The sequence below is a fragment of the Ambystoma mexicanum genome, chromosome 8 (genome assembly GCF_040938575.1).
Source record: "Ambystoma mexicanum isolate Mex_15411 chromosome 8, UKY_AmexF1_1, whole genome shotgun sequence".
Classification (NCBI taxonomy): domain Eukaryota; kingdom Metazoa; phylum Chordata; class Amphibia; order Caudata; family Ambystomatidae; genus Ambystoma; species Ambystoma mexicanum.
This window is the reverse complement of record NC_090929.1, coordinates 791,892,807-791,912,811: the sequence shown is the minus strand read 5'-3', so window position 1 is coordinate 791,912,811 and position 20,005 is coordinate 791,892,807. Positions and strand designations below refer to the sequence as shown.

Here is a 20,005-nt window from a genome sequence, read left to right as displayed (position 1 = left end):
GTAATCCCCACCATCCATAACTTTCAAACCACTTAGTGCTACCATCAAACATCTGGTGAAGACTTCCTTTCTATGTAACCAAGGACATACCCATGTTTTGAACTGCCTTTCCCACCTTAAAATTCAGAAAGGCTGGAATAGACACATTGAGAGGCAATTCACAGGTTGATGATGAGTTGATGATGAATTCCTAAAAGACTAATGACAGACACTAAATAATCAGTAATAGGGTGTGGTTATTACATTAAAGAGGAATGGACTGATCCCTCCCTAATGCTTATCAGAAAGGGGAATCATGTCTTTGAGGAAGAGTTTTTCCACAGCCTTCTACCCCTCTCATATTTAAGCCTCCTGAGTAACTCCTGGAATGCGTCAATGCAATATATGAGCAGCACCCTCTCCCCTCTTATAATTTTAGCATGCGTGTACTTTCTGATTCAGGCATTCCTATTGCAAATGTGTCTATCAAGAAACAGACAGAAAAAACAAGTTTAGCACTCACAGCTCATTATAAGACCATGGCGGAGGATCCAGAGAGCGGTACAGGGATGAGGTGATTTATTTTCTTGTAAAAATTCAGTCAGGACGCAGGAGATACCTTACTTAGTGAGTGTTGTGACAGTGATTCTGTGGAGTAATACAAACTCACAAAACACGTTTCAGATCTCTTTCTGGTTTAAAATACTGACAGTGTACATGAAAGCATTTTAGCTAAAAAACAGAAACCATCTTTAACTTTATGTTAAGCTTTTCATCTAAGTTCATTTCAGGTTTTGATATTTAAAAGCAGATAAAATACCCCTGACGATCAAAGTCACATCATATATCAAAATGGTATTTCATGAATTACTACCAACACTACCTCTATTACTATCTAGGAAGATCTATTACTATGCAGAAAGATAGAATACAACATGTAATTCTTAAAGATGTTTATCATACTAAACTCACATCCCTGCCATTATAAAACATAAAACAGAACACGTGTGCTTACTGACATATCTTGTATTGATCATACACCACAAATGTATAATGTACTAATCTAAATGTGGAGTAATGGGAGTAATACGATGTCATTTAGAAGTTTGTTTTGAATGGAAATCTAGCATTTATTTTTGCATTGTCAGGTCCATTTGACTTTGCCTTTGATACATTTGAGTACAAGATGTTAGTGATTCCATAGGCAGTATCGCCCAGATTACTTTTCAAGTAGTCTGTTTCCCATCCTTCTTGCTCTTCTTTTACAAGTTGGTCCAAATTCCGGTGAAGAAGCTCTTCCTGGTTAAGCATTTCCTCCTTTAAAACAATACAAAAACATACATAAGGAATTCTTCCATCATCTATTCCGGACATTAACATGCACCATGGGACATTTCAATTTTTTTCAGACGTAATTTGGAGATCGAGTGCATATAAATGATCAAACTCAGTCACCGTTCCAGCTATGGATCTAAACTTTTAACACAAGTCAGGATCTTCTAATAATTACTTTCTTATTATGTTATTATAGTTTCTTGTGTAGCATGAATTATACATCAAAATGTATCAAAGTGTTTTTATAAACAGGTAAAAAAAATGACCCATGCAAATATGCAGTCCGGTGGAGGCCAAGAAAGAAAACTTCCAAGTGAGTATATGGATCTATACCTTTACACAAAAGTTTTCTTTCTTGGGATACACTGCATGGACATCAATAGTAAAAGGGGGAAACACCCCCAATTGAGAAAGTGATACCAGTGATAGGGAAACGGGACATGAGACACCAATCATCAATACATTGGAGGAAGAATATACAAATGTCCAACACAAACAGAAAAGTGAAGACTACACTGTGAATGAAGAATAAGAGTTCAACAAAAGATAATAAGGTAACTATTTATAGATTCCACACAATAGTAAAGACATTCTAAGAAATGTGGACAGCATAATAGGCACAGCGAAAAAGATTTCCTCTTAGGTCCACTGAGCAGATAACAGACAAGCAAAGACATTAACAAGAGTACTGAGAGTTCAACAAAGGACAGCAGGGCATGGTCTTATGTTTTTCACTAACCTATGATCAGACAAAGCTTGCTAGGAAGAGAGTGACAGGTGTTGGCAAGTTGTTGGATTTATAGTAGAATCATTTAGGAAGAGTTCAGAGAGCATTTGATTTGGTGCGACTAAACATTTGGGGATACAAATTGTTACAACAAAGATTATGCATCATGTAATACTGGTTTATTTGTAACTAATTACCCTAACGGAGGAATACTGAACGGTGATTGCAAATATAGACTAGACACTTTGCACCCATAGGCAGTGGTGTATTCAGGCGGTCTGCTGCCCAAAGCCCAAATCAGTGCATGAGCACCCCTCCACAACGTTTCTCCCCCTCTTCCAGATTCTGGACCTTCACCAGAATCTACCCCTTCAACAGACTCTGCCTTGCCGAAATTACACCCCTTCATCATCATCTTGTGTCAATTTGGCCTCATAACAACATAAAGATGGTTTAAGGCTATGGGGATTAGATCGTTATTGCTTCCACTCTATTCATTTAAGCCTGTTACCTTCTATGTATGCTATGTCACTTGAAAGAGTGTTTTCAAGTCGCTGTGGTCCAGCATTTGGAGAATGCAGTGTGTTCTACAGGTCAGAGCACTTGAGGTACTTGTTGAGGCCAATTAGTTACTTTGAGTTAGGTCAGAGAACAATCTTTTACAGGAAGTGATCAGAACATAAGCTTTCTCCCAACTGGACAAAAGTGAGGCAGAGGCGTAGAGAGGGTAGGGCCTGAGCGGGCAAGGCCAACCCAAAATCTGTTAATGCCCACTCAGCAGCGCTGCGTGGGCATTTACAGATGTTAATGTCACTGCGGTAGGCCCAACTACATTAGCTCCGGGCCCCACTTGTTAGACAATCCTGGCTACTCCTCTGAAGTGAGGGAGGGTTGGGATAAGGAATTGTGCCTTCAATGGTAATATCTGGTTTCTCAAGTGCTGCCTGTTATCATCCCATGAGAAGAGCCTAGAGGGGTATGTAATATGAATGTTTCAGGCAACATAACGGTCTTGTCAAATGGTAAAGTTGACATATGATATATACACAGGTGGTACCGGTGTATCCTAAAAAATGTTGATTGATGTTAGCAAGGTAACAGAGATAAGGCAAGGTACCACCTGAAGCAGCCCATGCACCTACAACCCCTTGGGCTGGAACACCATTAAGAGATGGCAAAATCACAAGTGAAATAAGTAAACTCTGCCTGAGCACGAACACCAAAGAGGAGGAAAGACTGTTAGAGAAGGTTCTTGGAACCTCTGGCTGAGTATTCTAATGGTGGAATAATTGATAAGGGTGACCCTGAACATTCATGTTTGGGAATCACCAGCATTCCTTGTAGCGGTGCAGTTCAGGCAGCTTTTATCAAATTAAGTGGGGCACACTATTTACATCATTGCTGTTTGTGCCATTGTCCAAAATACCCAACATCCCAAGTGGGAAACAGAGTAATTGTCCTGGCTTCCCAGCACATCATTACCCTTGTTGGTGTGGTTTGGGCTCTGGGCCTTGCCAGCTTGCCCTTATGGTAGTTTAAAAATTATGTAAACTCCTTAGAGTTGCTTGACTTTACAATAGGTAGGGGCATTTTAAAATGTGTAGGTTACAGATATAGATTTTGTGCTGTCATTTGAGGTATTATTTCACAGTTAAAGTCCTACCTTGTAGTTAAAATCATATTCATGTAAAGGTTACTTATAAACGTAACTGTTAAGCATTCTGTGGCATGCTTTGCAGTTGTTCTCCTGGTAGTACTGCGTGTGCAGCTGAATGTCATCAAAGACACATGATAAACCCAGCAGGGTTGCCATTTGCATGGTTAGAACTGGGCAACACCTGCAATTACGGCTGAATGGATATCTTGATGGGACGCTTTTCGGCACACAGTTGTTTTCTCTCTCACCGTTCTGTGGCTTTGTTTATCATTTCACAGGCTTCTTGATTCACTTGCACATTTAGATGGACTCTTTGCCATTTTAACTTCTGTACAATCTAGTTCCTGCTTGCACTGTTAGTGCGGTCACAGACCTCCGAAATGTGGGGACGGGGAAAGAAAGTAGTGGGCAAGTAGTGCTTGCTTCTGAACATCATTGCAGTGAGCACCTGGGAGGACTGGTTGCTTGACATTAGCATAGGCATGTAGTTAATATTGTAAAATGATGCATCATTAATAACTTTTACTTTTCTGGAGGAAAAAGGAAAACGCTAATTTTGCAATGATTTTAAAAATGCATGCCATATTTACTTGGACATAAAAGTGATTGCTTAACACAATGTATGCGTGTGTTTATTAGAAGAACTAAAGTGATAATGGGGAGTGGCATCAATAAAACCAATGTGTTACAAATGAGTTTCTGGCTGCTTTGCATATGACAGAGCAGTCTGGGAACATAAGAATGAACAAAGAGCTTAATATCTGTTGTTTATGTCTGTGAGAGTTGTATGACTGAATCATAAAGTAATGCATGTTGGGTTTGATAGATATTCTCTATCTTTTTTTTTTTTTTTTTTGTAAACACACGTCACCCTAACAATAAAACATTTGTAAATATCAATCATATATTCAAGATTGGTCAGTAAAAGCATTAGCTTTCGGAGTCCAATGACTGCTAACAGCTTCAGATTTGTTGTGGATCTGTCTGTCGGACTTAGAGGGAAAAAAGTTCATATTGAGTACATTTAAATAAACTTCCTTGAACGTTTTGCAAGGTCTAGTGGGTTTACTATAAACAAGTGAGCGCAGCAATGTCCCCTTAACAGCAGGAGTGTAGAAAACACTATGGATCTCATTATAAATTCAGCGGTGCAGTAACAATGCAGTGGTAACACCATTACCACACTGACAATTTTGGTGGAGAGGTGGAGAATTTACCTTCATCTAAGAACTGGAGGTACATCCCCCACCTTATGGCCATTTCGCCGGTATTACTGCCAGTGTTAATTCTGCCGAAATCCCACATGGAGTCCTATGAATGGGGACTAACACCGCCTAGCAGCACTTTTAATCTGGCGGTAAAGCTGCCAGACCAAGTGGCAGCAATGGTAATTCCATTTGGTGGTATCCCAGTGGATTTTGTGATGAGGCCCTATGTGTGTACTACCTTCCTTGCAGGAGTGCAGCACACATTAGGTGTATGTCCCCTTTACTAAAGGAGTGTAGCAAGAAATGTGCACTCTTTTCCTTAGAGTGTTTGGAAACATTTAATGTACATCACCTTCCATGTAGGAATACAGCAAAAACTGTATGCGCCCCCTTCCCCGAGGAAGTGAAGAACAAATTGGGTGTGAATGCCCTTTTTTGAGGGGAACGGAATAAATTTCGCGTACACCCCTTCTTTTCAGTAGTCAGGGTTAACTTGCCAAAGGCTCACAGGACAGGATCCAGAAGGGTCACCTTAGTGGAAAGAGAAAAGTTACAAACCCTGGATGCTTGAGATTTGTATGCAAAGCCCTGTTCTACAGGCAGGGGTCCCACCCCTTACAAGCTCCCCAGCAGCCCTGGGGAATTTCATGTGAGCATATCATCAAATGCTTAAGGCTCTCACTAAGAAGGAGGTCTCATCTGCTGCATAGAGATAATTTGAATGGTAAATAGAAGAGATGCAATACTGGAGCCTGTGGGCCCCAGGCAGCCCAGGACACGGTTCTGAAAAATTGAATTCAGAGGGAATATTTGACAACAGTTGGTCCTCGTGCAAGGGAGTGTGAACCCACGCTGTAGATGTTTATGGGTGCTTGCACCATTCCTATCCACAACATGTTAGCGGATTGTTGTGATTAACTTTGCATGCATTTGGAGCAAGTGACTAGAATCTTGAGACGGAATGCAGGGCTTAGAATGTTTATCTATGAGTGTGTTCCAGGTTTCTCAGTTGCAAGGATGTAAGCCCTGAGAGAGGATGCCGGTGGGTGTCCTATGTCCCCTTTTACTTACCTGACTCCAAGAACTGTATTTGACGTACCTGAACTTAAGTAAATAACTCAACAGTTCACTGGAGTATCAGAGTCATTTATGGCCAGACCCTGAATTCAACACTGGCGACGAGGATGAAGCTGGCTGTGCTGGGGGGACAGCACCAAAGAGAGACACCCACCGTCCCCCTAAGAGAAGTGATTCTCTCTCAGGTAAGAGCGCTGGATGGCTGTGAGGCGCTGCAGGCGCAGTGAGGGCAAGCGTGGCCCAGACAGAGGTGCTATAGAGGCAGTGGCGCAAGAAAGGCCCAGGCAGAGGCGCTGCGAAGGCACTGGAATCAGAGAGCAGCCATGGCTGTCAACAGGTGCTGCAAAGGCAGTGAGGTGCTGCAGAGGCAGTGGAGCGCTGTTATGTGCAAAGAGGTGCTGCAGAGGCAGTGAGGTGCTGCATGAGGCAGTGAAGGATCGCTGCTTGAGGCAGTAAAGTGATGCTGCAAGGACAGTGAGACGCTGCAAGATGCAGTGAAGAGTCGCTGCATAAGGGGTGCTGCAGAGGCAGAAAGGCTCTATATGGCACAGTGAGGTGCTGCAATGTGAAGAGGCGCTGCAGATGTGAAGAGGCGCTTTGCTGAAGTATAGCGCTTTGCTGAAGTGAAGATGCGCTTTAGTAAGGGCAAGTGAGCCTCTATGTGATATGCTGCAGTGTGCACTGAGGTGCTGCAAGAGGCTGTCAAGCGGCATTGCAGAGTAAAAGTAATTGGACAGGAGGTCAAGGGAGCTGCTTAAAAGTGCCAGTGGAAAGTCAAGAGGTCCATTGGTTAGGAATGGCAGAGGCTGGAGTCTCAAGGAAGCGCTACAGGGAGCTGTGAGGAGCTGCAGTGGATTGGAGCTCAGTGTAGCGCTACAGGCGCTGTGAGGAGCTGAAAATTGAAGTGACTTTGGTTAAAGTTTAAATGAGAAAATGCTGTGTCAGGGAGTCACGTAGATGAACATTGCAGCGGTTGATGGGAGAAAGGTGCAATGGAAGCACCTTTGTTATGTGGCTGCATTACAGAAGGGGCTGGCTCCTAGTTTAGAAGTTTGGTGGTATTGGCCTGCCACGTGGAGGTTGCTGGGTTCAGTGTATTCAGTACAATGATTGCTGGTAGGAATATTGTGTCTAACAAGTTTTCTCCACAGGTGGACTTTAAAGCTTAAAATTTGATGCACTATTTAGTTTTTGCTTTGACACAAGTGTGATGTTGGATGAGTGTCAAAACACATGTTTTTGGGAACTGGCTCTTTAACCCTACATTTTCCCACAGGCACATTATCAGTAAAGGTCCTGCAGGCTTGAATTTTGGACATTGATGGGGCGTTTCCTTTACTTGGTTGCCATGTTCAATGCTCAATTGGCCTATATGGTATGTGTGTGGGGAATGGTGGTTGTTGACTCAGGTGCAATGTCAATGTTATCGTGTTTAGCTCTTGCAAGAAGAGTGTGGTTTTAAATTCAGCTAAAACAATGTGATATATATGGCAATGCAAATGTAAACTACTCACTGGTGATGTAGCAGGAGTGGGGAGTGGTGCTGTGCATGGATTTTTAGATCTAAGTGTATGATGTGTAGCTTCAGTGGATGTGGTGTGAAGGGAGTCAGATGAGATATTAGTGTTATGAGTGTTGATTATTTCTTCATTAGAGTTATTAAGTTGATAACAGTGCTCATCATTAGCTGTTCCATGTAGGTAGATTAATATGTTCTCTCCACAGGTGGACTATTCATTTTATTCCACAGATGGACATTAATGTTAATAGATTTTGAAGTGGTGACAAGGTCTACACTTTTGGAGTTGTTTTTGGTTATTGTGAAATGCTTTCTTTAATCTTTTGTTTTTCAGGTGGGACTTTACTGGACACATTTTTTTGATGAAATATTGATCTTGTCACTCATATTTTACTGCTGTTCTTGTTGTCCCTATGGAGGGAAGATGTGTTGTGATTAACTTTGCATGCATTTGGAGCAAGTGACTAGAATCTTGAGACGGAATGCAGGGCTTAGAATGTTTATCTATGAGTGTGTTCCAGGTTTCTCAGTTGCAAGGATGTAAGCCCTGAGAGAGGATGCCGGTGGGTGTCCTATGTCCCCTTTTACTTACCTGACTCCAAGAACTGTATTTGACGTACCTGAACTTAAGTAAATAACTCAACAGTTCACTGGAGTGTCAGAGTCATTTATGGCCAGACCCTGAATTCAACACGGATCTGCAGAATCTGCTGTGCTACGTTTGTTACAATGAAGGGCATGAATCCAAGATGGCATGCTGTACAGAAATGATCTCAGATTTCAGAGCTGGTTACTGCCCAGCCCACCAAATGACAACAGCTGAGAAGTTTTCAGTTCCACAGGGAACACAGTAAAAGTCTTTGCTCGACACATTTACACAGCTGAAGCTGATCAAGCATTTGGAGCTCTGCGGGTAATACTGCCAGAGTATAAAGAGGAGAGGGTGACAGAGAGGTTTTGAAGTGGCCGAGCAGCAAAAAGGAATGATGCAGAGTGAAGAGCATGACAGTGGAGGAACAGAAGAGCTACAGAACCGAAGACTAGGGGAGAGAAGGGGGAGCGGAGGTAAAGAAGGTGAAAAGGGGAAGTAAAGAAGACGGGATGACTTCAAATAATGAAGGAGAAAAGGAGTTGCACGAGGTGATGAGGGGGTGTAAGGAGGAAGAGGGGAGAACAACAGGGAGAGATAGGAGTACAATGGGTGGAGTTCATCAGTAGTAGGAAGAAGGACAGAATATGTTAATGGAGAGAGAATGGAAAGAGAACATTAAGATAGAGAAGCCAGAGTATGGAATGGAAGGGGTGTAGGAGGAACACATCAGAGCATGGTAGAATGTTGAGGAGGCAAGTTGGAGAGAAATGGTGGAGGGGAGGGAAAAACTGTGAATAAATAAGGAAGATGAGCACTAAAGCAGAGAGAAAGCAAGAAAGGGGTCTGGTCTGGACCTCAGCTCCTGGAAAGAGGTATAGATCGATGGAGGAGCTGTTCCTAGGTAAGTCTCGGAGAGCCTTGAAAGTGGTTAAGCCTAGCAAACTCAGTGCCCAAAGCAATCTGTGAAAAAGACTTAACGTGTCTGATGTACAGTCTCATTTTGGTACTTAGAGCATTAGACTGGTGGTGCTGGTTTTCCTGAGAACCTAACATGCTAAAAATGTTTATGAAAGCCAAACCAACAACGTCAACAGCCAAGAAAGAAGTGCTGGGAACTTAAATTCCAAAAACGGATTGACATTTGTTTTCTGCCAGGAAGGCAGAGCCTTAAGGAGAAAGGGAAGGACTGAGGCCCATGGACTTATAACGTAGCCTGCTTGTTTATGTTTTGTTGCATTCTCGCTAAGTGACCTCTGTTAAAGTTAATTATTTAGGTAGTTTAATTTCTCTTTGTTGTTATATGAACCAGTGAAGAGTAATACACTTGGCTTTCAGAGTTATCTGTTGATTTCTCAATCGTGACAACCCCCTTCTCAAGGAGGAGCATTTCTCACATACCCTTATGCTACATTCTAATCATATACATACAAACTGTAGCAAGCTTGGCACTTGACTCACAAGCATCATCAAAACTGTTAATCCTCATCACCCTAGTCGCCTTTGCAATCATCACTGCACTATAATACAATTGTCAGTTCATGAGCTAGTACTAGCCGAATAGTTACCACTCCCAATCTACTACCTTGGCTGACCTGCCCTCCACTGAGATACAGCTAATCCACTCAACTGTGGTTGGTTGATGACTTCAACAATACTGTTGCTGTGCTTTTAAAAGCAACAGTATCATACCGTAGCCTGCTAGGATATGTGCTCATTCATTTTGATGCATGTCCGTTTTTTAACATAGTGAACTTAGAGGCACCTCCTGTGGTTAGAAACAATTTCCCCATAATGACTGAAAACACATTCTGATTGCACCCTAGCTCAGGTGTGTTTTGTGTGTTGATGGCTACATGGATAAGAGCTGATGGCCACACAGTCTGCTTGAAAAACCAGTACTGCAGTGGGTCATCTTCTGTCACCTGGCATATGTCTCACAATTACTTATCCATCTTCTGTGCAGTACTAGGCTTGTGTGAGAGTTGTACACCCTACGTGGGGTTCCCCCATACCTGACACAGTTACTCTTGAAAAGAGTGGGCTGCCAGATGACAGAATTCTCACTGGATGCTGGTGATGGCCAGCTGCTGCCTGCCCTTAATAGATCTGCACAACAGTTAAATGTTTTTTAAAAGCCTGTCAAGATCAATCTTGCACATTTTAACTCTGGGTTATTAATGTTCTGTCCTATTCTCCACAGTTTTGAATGCACCCATATTCAAATTAAATTAGGGAGAAAAATGCTAAACAATAGTCAATGTTTTCTTTCATGCATTGTATGCATGGCTCATCATGAAAGATTTACATCAGTGGTCACAGCAGATGCAGTGTCTGACTTGACTCACCAGTGCTTTCATGTACCCATTTCCAAAAAGTATATCAATGGAAGTACGTTACTAAGTGACTCAAAATTATTGTCAGCACCGTGTGTGGCTTCTTTAAAGGGACACTGACATTGCACATGAGTGTCCACTGAATCTGTGCAAAGAAGGCCCTGTCCAAAGCTTGACTGTGACTGGAGCAATGGGTCATTTCAGGCCTGCTTTGCTCACACAGGTAGTCGAGCATATGCAATGTCGAATTCCTGTGGGTCAGCACAGACATGTTTAGCTGGTGTTGTGGGGGGTTGTGTTGTATCTGCAATACTCATAAAGTATTCCTGATGCTGTGTGACCAGCTTAACTTGTGTAAGATGATATGATATGATATGGCATTTATAACGCGCCTATACACAACTGTTTCAAGGCGCGACGAGGCAAGGGAGGGGAACAAAGGAAGGACGGACAACGATCCTACTAGGTCAGCTGTCATTCAGATCACGCAAGTGCGTAGGAAGGGGGCAGGGACAGTGCAGTACATGGGAAAGGTGATAACAATAAGTAAATAAATAACAGCCAGCATGTGGCAAGTGCATGGGTAAGTGCATGGGTAAGTGCGGGCATCAGGTGTCAAGGGCTGCTAGGGGGACTGTAGGGATACAGAAACAGTCCCCAAGTGCGGGGGTTGCAGGTGGGCAGTGCAGATGTGTGACGCTGGCGGGGGATGGACCTGGGCCCGATATCAAAGAGTGTCCAGGTAGCCAGTGCAGTTCCGGTTACAGCCAGGAGGTCAGCAGAGGAGAGGAAGAGAAAAGGCAGAAGTAAAGAGAAAGGTTTTGAGGTTCTTCCGGAACCAGAGATGGTTTTCCTCAAGTTTAAGGGAGGCAGGGAGGCTGTTCCAGAAGGAGGCACCAGCCGACGAGAGAGATCTACCACCAACGCATTGCTTGGAGAAGCGACTGACTCTGAGGGAGTTGGAGGCGGATAAGCGAAGAGCTCGATAAGGAAGATATTTAGGAAGAGAGAGTTGAAGGTATTGAGGCCCCAGACCCCAGAAGGCCTTGTGAACGATGCAGAGGATTTTGAACTTAATCCTTGCGGCCATTGGGAGCCAGTGCAGAGATTTCAGTCCTCGAGAGATACGATCCCTGGGCTTGAGGCCAAGGACAAGTCTCCCAGTCCTGTTCTGGATAAGTTGCAAAGGGCGGAGAGAAGAAGCAGGCAGATTTAGAAAGAGGCTGTTACAATAGTCCAGCCTAGAGATGGCAAGCATATCATGGACATAGGGACATTTCTGATGAAATGTGTCATCACGAGGTAGAGAACAGGTGCAAAATATGCAAGATGTGTTGCATTCCCTAGCTTTAGGGCAGAGGTCACAATGGAACGATTTTCCCCTGCCACAAACCCCAAGGATAGCTGGTGTGAATTTATCTATTCTGCCACCACCTTCAATACTTTATACTAGATGTCTACACTTGAGTGCCTCCTACCATCAAAGCCTAACATGCACTAATTGTCTTGTTCATGGAAAGCATGCTGGTGGTGTGATGAGCTCTATTGTTCTCTGGTGTCAACACTTAAGGGACAGATAACCCAATGAGCAATCACAGCTATGTAGTCAATGCTTAGGCTGCATGTCCACATAGCAATTGAGAAGTGGACTACCCTTCCTTCAAACCTGACCAATGTCTTACTTGTTGCAAAAACTACAGCAACATACAGCTAGGTACAGCCTTGTGTGCAAAGTAATTCTGACTTGGTTTACTAGAGGGCGTCAGCTCTTGACATCTTCTCCCTAAAACCTCTGTTTTCAACAAAGGTGTATGACAGAGGCTCCACTGCCAGAAATAACACTGGTAAGGCAGTTAAAAACTATACTCATGGATGGTTATTGTGATATTTCTGGAGGCACTCTAATGACTCGCTGACTTCTGCATAGTTATTAATTCCCTGCCACTACTGTAGCTTTGATGCGTCTGTGAATACTTTTCTACAGGATTCTACACTACCTGGCTGTTTAGTGACAGTGTGAGGCAATTCCAACATACTGCTTAGTGTTAGCTGGTTAGAATGGGGGTTCATATGGTCTTGCATCAATAAGGTACCCAGATTGGTCCCTAGGTTCCAATGGGACACTGCATTTAACTAGGAAGGTAAGTGGCAAGATGCAGCTCTTGATTCTGAACAAATAAAATCCAAACAGAAGTTATGTGCTGTGGACACACGGTAGCAGTAGTAGATGCAATTAGCATTAGAGGGGGTAGAAAGGGTAACGGTGCACCCACAAGCAAACTGGTGCCATCAGTATCACCATTTGCTTTGAGGGCCTGGTTGATACCTCCATTGCCAAAGATGAATCTACCCCACTGACACTTCTAGTTCTCTGACTAGGGGCTGCAAAGAGTGTTGGTAGGATGTGTGCTTTGTGGAAAACTGCCACGCTGAACACACGTGGGGTTGCGCTGGTAGGCAGCATGTCAGAGTTTCCTTGCTCCACCGTATTTTCCTCTAAATCACTGATGGTGGGGGTTAAACTCAGTATCAGTGTTCTAAAACAATTCCTTCAGATTTCTCTTACGGCAATGGGGCTATTACCATAGCTGGTCTGATAGCACAGCAAGTAGAGTGCTTGCTTTGACATCTGTGCAGAGCCTGCTGATGCAGGTTTGAATCACGGCAAGGACAACCACACACCATGGGTAATAATGAGCAGCGCTCAGATGCCTGAGGGTTCGTAGCGCTATATAAATGCTAAATTATAACTTATTATCATATATCAATGCCATGGTCATAAGCAAGGTTGTCAATGCCTTGATTACCATCACCAGATTCATTACCACAATTGCCACCATGGGATTCATAGGCCAAAGGAGTGAAAAGAGTAGGGACAAATGCAATGGGCATGTCAGGACGAGAAATATTCTGGGCCGCCCAAATACTTTTTACCTTTCCTAAAAGTAGTGTTAACAGGGAAATACATTCACATGCTCATGTCATCTATGCTGCTGTGACAGAATGTGCATTCATTCAATCTGCTCCAGTGGAAAATATAAAAAAGCAAGTTGGTGATTGATGTAAAAGCTGTCTCAAATAAAATACCAAAGACCTAGCAAGGGTTCTCTAGCCTGTCCCAGTGAGATATACAGAATGTAAAGGTGAAGTTCCCAAAAAAGTCCAAGAAATAAGGCAAAAGTAATCAAAAATTGAGTACACAACTTGCAAAAAAACATGCTTTTTATTTGCAAATACGTCTGGGAGAATGTCAGACATCTCCATGCAACTGAACTGAGAACCAACTCGACCCCCCTATTCACAAATTAACATATTCACTTAAGGCAACATTGATTCTAATTCTAACATATCAATTGGCTGTTCATCATTGAGCCCCTAAAGAACACTTTACATTTAACTTTGTGATTCAAGGTTTCCGTTCTCGTGACCATTGAAAATACCACCCCTCAAACATGACCTCAATTAATATTCAGCTAAAAATGTCACATTCCATTGGTTGGCACTCTTCATGGTGCAATTGATAAAAAAAGCTCTGCCCTAATTGGAATGTTATACCTGAGACAGCTCCGGCCTGTAGAATCCCACCGAGACAGACCAGTAGTATAGTGAGTGGAAATCAGTGAGGTCAAAACATTGTTGCATCCCATGGAACACCACAATCGCTTCCCCAAGACTGGCCCTTTGGTCTTTCTCCCTTTGCACCAGTAACTCCCGTCTAGAGACATTTTGCCAACTCTTGATCTGACCTTCTAGTTAGATGGAGAGGAGGAGAGGAAGTGGCAGTGAAAGCCTCAACTGACACACGCTTCATGGACCAGATGATCAAGAAGGTAGGTGGCAGTGATGGAGCTGGCTTGGTCTGCGGGGTAGAGAGGGAGACATGGGAGGAAAGGAGAAAGTGATTGCTTCAGGAGAGAGGAGTGATGAGAGGGTTAGAGAGGGGGAGCTCAGAGGAGATGAGAATATCCAGAGTGTGCCCTACAGAGTGAGTCAGCAGAGGGAAGAATAGAAAGAGAAAGAGAGTCGCATAGGTAATGGAAGAGTCCAGAGGAGGGACAGGAAGCATCCAGGTGGATGTTGAGGTCTCCAAGAAGGATTAGTTGAGTGGTCGAGACCAGGAGGGAGCAGGAGAGGTCAGCCCACTCGGAGTGGAAAGAGGTAGTCTTACTAGGTAGCGATAGATAGTAGCAATGGTGAGAGAGTGGCCAGGCGAGTGAGAAATCCTGCCAACAAGGCAATCAAAGGAGGGGTAGGCCTGCATAGGAATCAGAGAGGCAGGAATCCACTTTGGGAAGATCAGGGCTACACCCCCACTAGGACAGTTGGATCTGGGCACAGAAATCTATAGGAAATCTATAGGAAAAAACTACATTTTGTGATATTTGTGACCAGGAAACAACTGAAAAACGCGGACAACAACAGATGAACTACCTTGCAATATTCCTGCAAGTATCCCAGTGAAAACAATGCCTCACGTGTGTGGGTGCACGGACCTGGGAGGAAAGACAAAAGGCTAAACCAGTGGTATAGAAAAACGCCCTGAGAAGACCAAATCTATATTAGATTTGGCCTTGTGGACAACCCACAGATTTACGCAGGTAACACAACAAGGAAAACAGGGAACACTGTGCATTTCTGAATAGGAGATACCAATGGGATAGCAAAGAGTCCTCTCTTGCATGAATCGTACAACAATTTATTACCCAGAATGCCCAGCAAAGTCCAAAATCAAGCGGAAAAAATACAATTTTTAGATATTTGAGAACAGGAAACTACTGAAACACATGAACAACAACACATGTCCTACCTTCTGACGTTCCCACAGGTGTCCCAATGAAAGCAGTACCTCACATGTGTGGGTGGACTGACCTGGACGCAAAGGGAAACAGCTAAACTACTTGTATATCAAATACCCTTGGAAGACCTAATCCATAATGAATTTGCCCTTGTGGGCAACCCACAGATTTGGGCCTTGGGTGGCAATGCCACCAAGGAAAAAAGGGAACCCAATGCATTTCTGAAAAGAAGACACCCATGGGAATCCAAAGAGGTCTCACTTGCGTGAATCGTGGTAGTATGTATTACCCAGAATGCCCAGCAAAGTCCAAAATCTAGGGGGAAAAACTAAATCTTGAGACATTTGCGACCAAGAAACAACTGAAACACACAAGCAACAACACATGTCCTACCTTCCCACGTTCCCACAGGTGTCTCGATGAAAACGCTACGTCACATGTGTGGGTCCACTGACCTGGCACGGAATGGGAAAAGGCTAAACCACTGGTACACCAAATCCCCCAGGAAAATGAAATCCATATTGGATTTGGCCTTGCGGTCAACGCACAGATTTGGGCCTGGGTGGGCACTGCCACCAACGAAAACAGGGAACCCCATGCATTTCTGAAATGAAGACACCCATAGGAATCCAAAAAGGTCTCACCTGTGCGAATCACCCTTGAATTTATTACCCCGAATTTCCAGCAAAGTCTAAAATCTAGTAGAAAACTAAATGTTGACGTATTTGCAACCAGGAAACCACCAAAACAAGTGGGCAACAACACATGTCCTACCTTCCCACGTTTCCACAGGTGTCCCATTGAAAACGGTCCCTGACATGTGTGGTTGCACTGACCTGGGTGAAAATGGACAAGGCTAAACCACTGCTATGACAAACGCCCTGGGAACACCAAATCCATAATGGATTTGGCCTTGTGGACAACCCATAGATTTGGCCGTCGGGTGTCACTGCCACCAAGCAAAATACTGAACCCCATGTATTTCTTGACAGAAGACACCTGAGGGAATCCAAAGAGATCTCATTTGCGTGAATCGCGTGACAATGTATCACCAAGAATTCCCAGCTATGCCCAGAATCTAGGGGGAAAAACACAATTTTTAGATATTTGTGACCTGGAAACCATTGAAACATGTGGGCAACAACACATATCCTACTTTCCCACATTCCGAAAGGTGTCCCGATGAAAACAGTATCTCACAAGTGTGGGTGCACTGACCTGGGCACAAAGGGAAAAGGCTAAACCACTGGTACACCAAATGTTGCGGGAAGACCAAATCCATATTGGATTTGGCCTTGTGGTCAACCCACAGATTTGGGCCTGGGGTGCCACTGCCACCAAGGAAAACAGGGAACCCTATGCATTTCTGAAATGAAGACACCCATAAGAATCCAGCAAAGTCCAAAATCTAGGAGAAAAATCACACTTTTGACATATTTGCGACCAGGAAACCACCAAAACAAGCACGCAACAACACATATCCTACCTTCCCACAGGTGTCCTGTTGAAAGCGGTCCCTCAAATGTGTGGGTGCACTGACCTGGATGCAAAAGAAATTAACAAGGCTAAACCACTGCTACACCAAATGCCCTGCGAAGACCAAATCCATAATGGATTTGGCCTTGTGGAGAACCCACAGATTTGGGCCTCGGGTGTCACTGCCACCATGGAAAACAGGGAACCCCATACATTTCTGGACAGAAGGCACCCATGGGAATACAATGAGGTCTCACTTGCGTGAACCGCACAACAATTTATCACCCAGAATGCCCAGCAATGTCCAAAATCTAGGGGGGGAAAAACACAATTTTGAGATATTTGCAACCAGGAACACACTGAAACACACGGGCAACAACATATATCCTACCTTCCCACAGGTGTCCCGGTCAAAATGGTACCTCACGTGTGGGTGCACTGACCTGAGCGCAAAGGGAAAGGGTTAAAAGACTGATACACCAAGTAATGGATTTAGTTTTGTGGACAAACCATAGATTTGGGCCTGGGGTGTCACTGCCACCAAGGAAAACAGGGAACCCCATGCATTTCTGAAAAGATGACTGTAAAGACTGGCAGGGTTTTTTCTGTATTCCTGCCCTCCATATGGCAGAGCAGAAGCACAGAGCACCCCAACTAAGATTCTGTATTCGGTAGCTATGGACGAGCAACCCACCGGCGGATTCTCCTCGGTCGTCGACGAACTTGACTTTCTCCGGCAGGACGAAAGCAGCCGATGGTGATGAGCAAGGGAGTCCTTGATTCAAAGTGTCTTAGGCAATGGTGCGTTGCGGCTCCGATCGACAAGATCCCAGCATTACCTCTGAACCTCGGGTGACGGTAATGGACTTCAATGTCTGGGTGCTTCGCTTCAGATTCCTCAGCGGTCCCCATCTCTGGTCGGCATCCTTTCGAGAGTCTGACTTCCAAGGAGCTTTGGGTAAGTTTAGCTGGTGCAGGATGGTCCCTCGTAGCTCGGGAAGTGGTCTCCTAGCCAAATCCTCTCTTGGATCAGTCCTTGACAGACACAGCAGCTTTCAGAATGGTGAAGGAAAGCAGCAGCAATTCTTCTTCTTCCAGCTGGCTTCAAGGATAAGCAGCTTCAAGTTTCAACTTCAGCTTCTAAACGATTTCCATCAGTGAGAGGTCCCCAGATATACTGTTTGGTCTCTCATTCACTCTGCTGGGTCACACTCAAGAAACCAATCATTCAGAAGGGCAGGCAGGCATCCAATCAGGCTTGTGGTGCATTCAGGCCATTCTTCTCCATCCAGACACTCAAAACACGGAATGTGTATTCAGACACCTAGCCATTCAGCACTCCACACGGCATTAATATCAGTTTCGGGCAGGGTTGTCTCAGTCATTGTGTCATACACCAGATACTAGACACCCATAACAGGAAAAGCTTATTCGTCACACACATCATTCACCCAGGTCCCACTCCACGGGCGTACCCACAACATACAGTCATTGGGACGGCTCCAGCCAGTCTGGCCTGGACTTCCCCACAATACCATATATGGAACTTCCACCAACAGCCAGTGAGGGGAAGGGACAGAGTCAGGGCTTCCCGGGACATTGTGAAAACAAGGAAACAGGCGATAGGAAACGAGACCACTGGGGCCATCTTGTCTCCTATCCGGAATCAACTGATTCCAAGGGCAGGGCCTGGGTATCCCAAAATGGAGGATACTCAGAGCACCCATCAACTTCAGCATGGTGCTGCCACCAGCCCATACCCTGCTCTGTGGGCCACACATAGGTGCCCAAAAACATACACTCGGGGTATAGGGTTGTACCTCCACCCATGGGTGCCATAACGGTATCCAAAGGGTCTGTTCACCAATCCAAAAAGAGGTAGAGCTCCACTGCCAGGAGTCCCACATGGACAAGGACAGGGAGGCCCTGTCCCTCCAATGCATTTGTATTTGTATTTGTATTTATTAAATTTGATATAGCGCCTTATGCCAAAGCGCTTTACATGAAACAACAGAGAATACTTCACAAGCAATACATAACAAGTCATAAATCAAGTAACTGAGAACAATATACAGAACAATTTACCATGAGATATAAGAGTGAACATGTGTAGGACAGGACATCTGTGAAAGGCAACAGTAGGGCGGTGTCAGGTTGGGGATTAAAGAAGGTAGGATTTTAAGGAAGTCCGGAAGGAGGAGTAAGAGGTGGTGGAGCGGATAGGAAGAGTGAGACGGTTCCAGTGAAAAGGAGCAAGAAGTTGGAAAGAACGGAAGCGGGATGGTGCGCAGGGAGTGGGTGGAACAGTGAGTAGGAAGTGATCAGCAGAGCGAAGTGGGCGAGAAGGAGAGTAAAATGAGAGGCTGGAGGAAACATAGGGTGGTTCAGGCCCATAGAGAGATTTAAAGACAAGACAGAGGAAGTTGAATTTATTTTGGGAGTGAAAGGAGAGCCTGCCCAGCAAGGTGAGGGAAGAAGAAATGGAATTGTGAAGAGAGAGAAGGCAGAGAGAGCGGATGGCAGAGTGGTAGATGGATTAAAGGGGGGTTAGATTTGAGGAAGGGAGACCGTAGAGGAGAGCAGATCAGTAGAAAAGTCGAGAGAAGATTAAAGAGGAGATAAGGAGTTTAGTGGCATGAAAGGTGACGAAGGGTCGGATTTTGCAAATGTTATAGAGATGGAAGCGACAGGCACGGGAGGTTAGATAGATGTGGTGAGTAAAAGAGAGGTTAGAGTCGAAGTGTAGGCCAAGATTGCGGGCATGGGGGGAGATGGGGAGTTGGGAAGGAGGAAAGAGGATGAGAGGGGAGGGGAGGGCGAGAGAGGGTGTTGGTGGGAAAGAATAAGACTTTGGTTTTGTCAGTATTTAGTGTAAGAACGTGGGAGGAAATCCAGTATTTAATAGCAGAAAGGCAGGAAGAGAGCTTAAGATGGGTGTCAGGGGTAAAGGAAGAGAAGGAGAGGAAAAGCTGGGTGTCATCAGCATAGAAGTGGTGAGAAACACCAAAGGAAGAGATGAGTGGAGCTAGAAGAGAGGTATAGAGTGAGAAGAGGAAAGGGCAGAGGACAGAACCTTGGGGGACACCGTAGTTTATGGAGTAGGTGGGAGAGGTGCAACCGCCCCAGGAGACAACAAAGGAATGATTGGATAGATAGGAGGTGAACCAATTAATGACAGATCCTTTGAGACCAAAGGGAAAGAGAGAGTCAAGAAGTAGAGGGTGATCTACAGTGTCAAAGGTAGCAGAGAGGTCAAGAAGAATGAGAATTGATGAGTGTTTAGAGTAGCGGGCGGAAAGGAGGGAG

The 20,005-nt window shown here is 44.4% G+C and overlaps 1 protein-coding gene across 4 annotated transcripts in view; it reads right to left on the bottom strand.

Annotated features, from left to right (window-relative positions):
* Window positions 1-541: 541 nt before the first annotated feature.
* LOC138472450 (polycystin-2-like protein 1) overlaps window positions 542-20,005 on the bottom strand; it is a 2,384,383-nt gene continuing 2,364,919 nt past the window's right edge. For 3 of the 4 annotated variants that reach the window (XM_069610623.1, XM_069610625.1, XM_069610626.1), the window contains one exon: window positions 542-1,296. In XM_069610623.1, the coding sequence (XP_069466724.1) occupies window positions 1,078-1,296 (219 nt within the window). In that variant the 3' untranslated portion in view covers window positions 542-1,077. The remainder of the gene's footprint in view (window positions 1,297-20,005) is intronic. The other variant, XM_069610624.1, reaches the window with a different exon arrangement.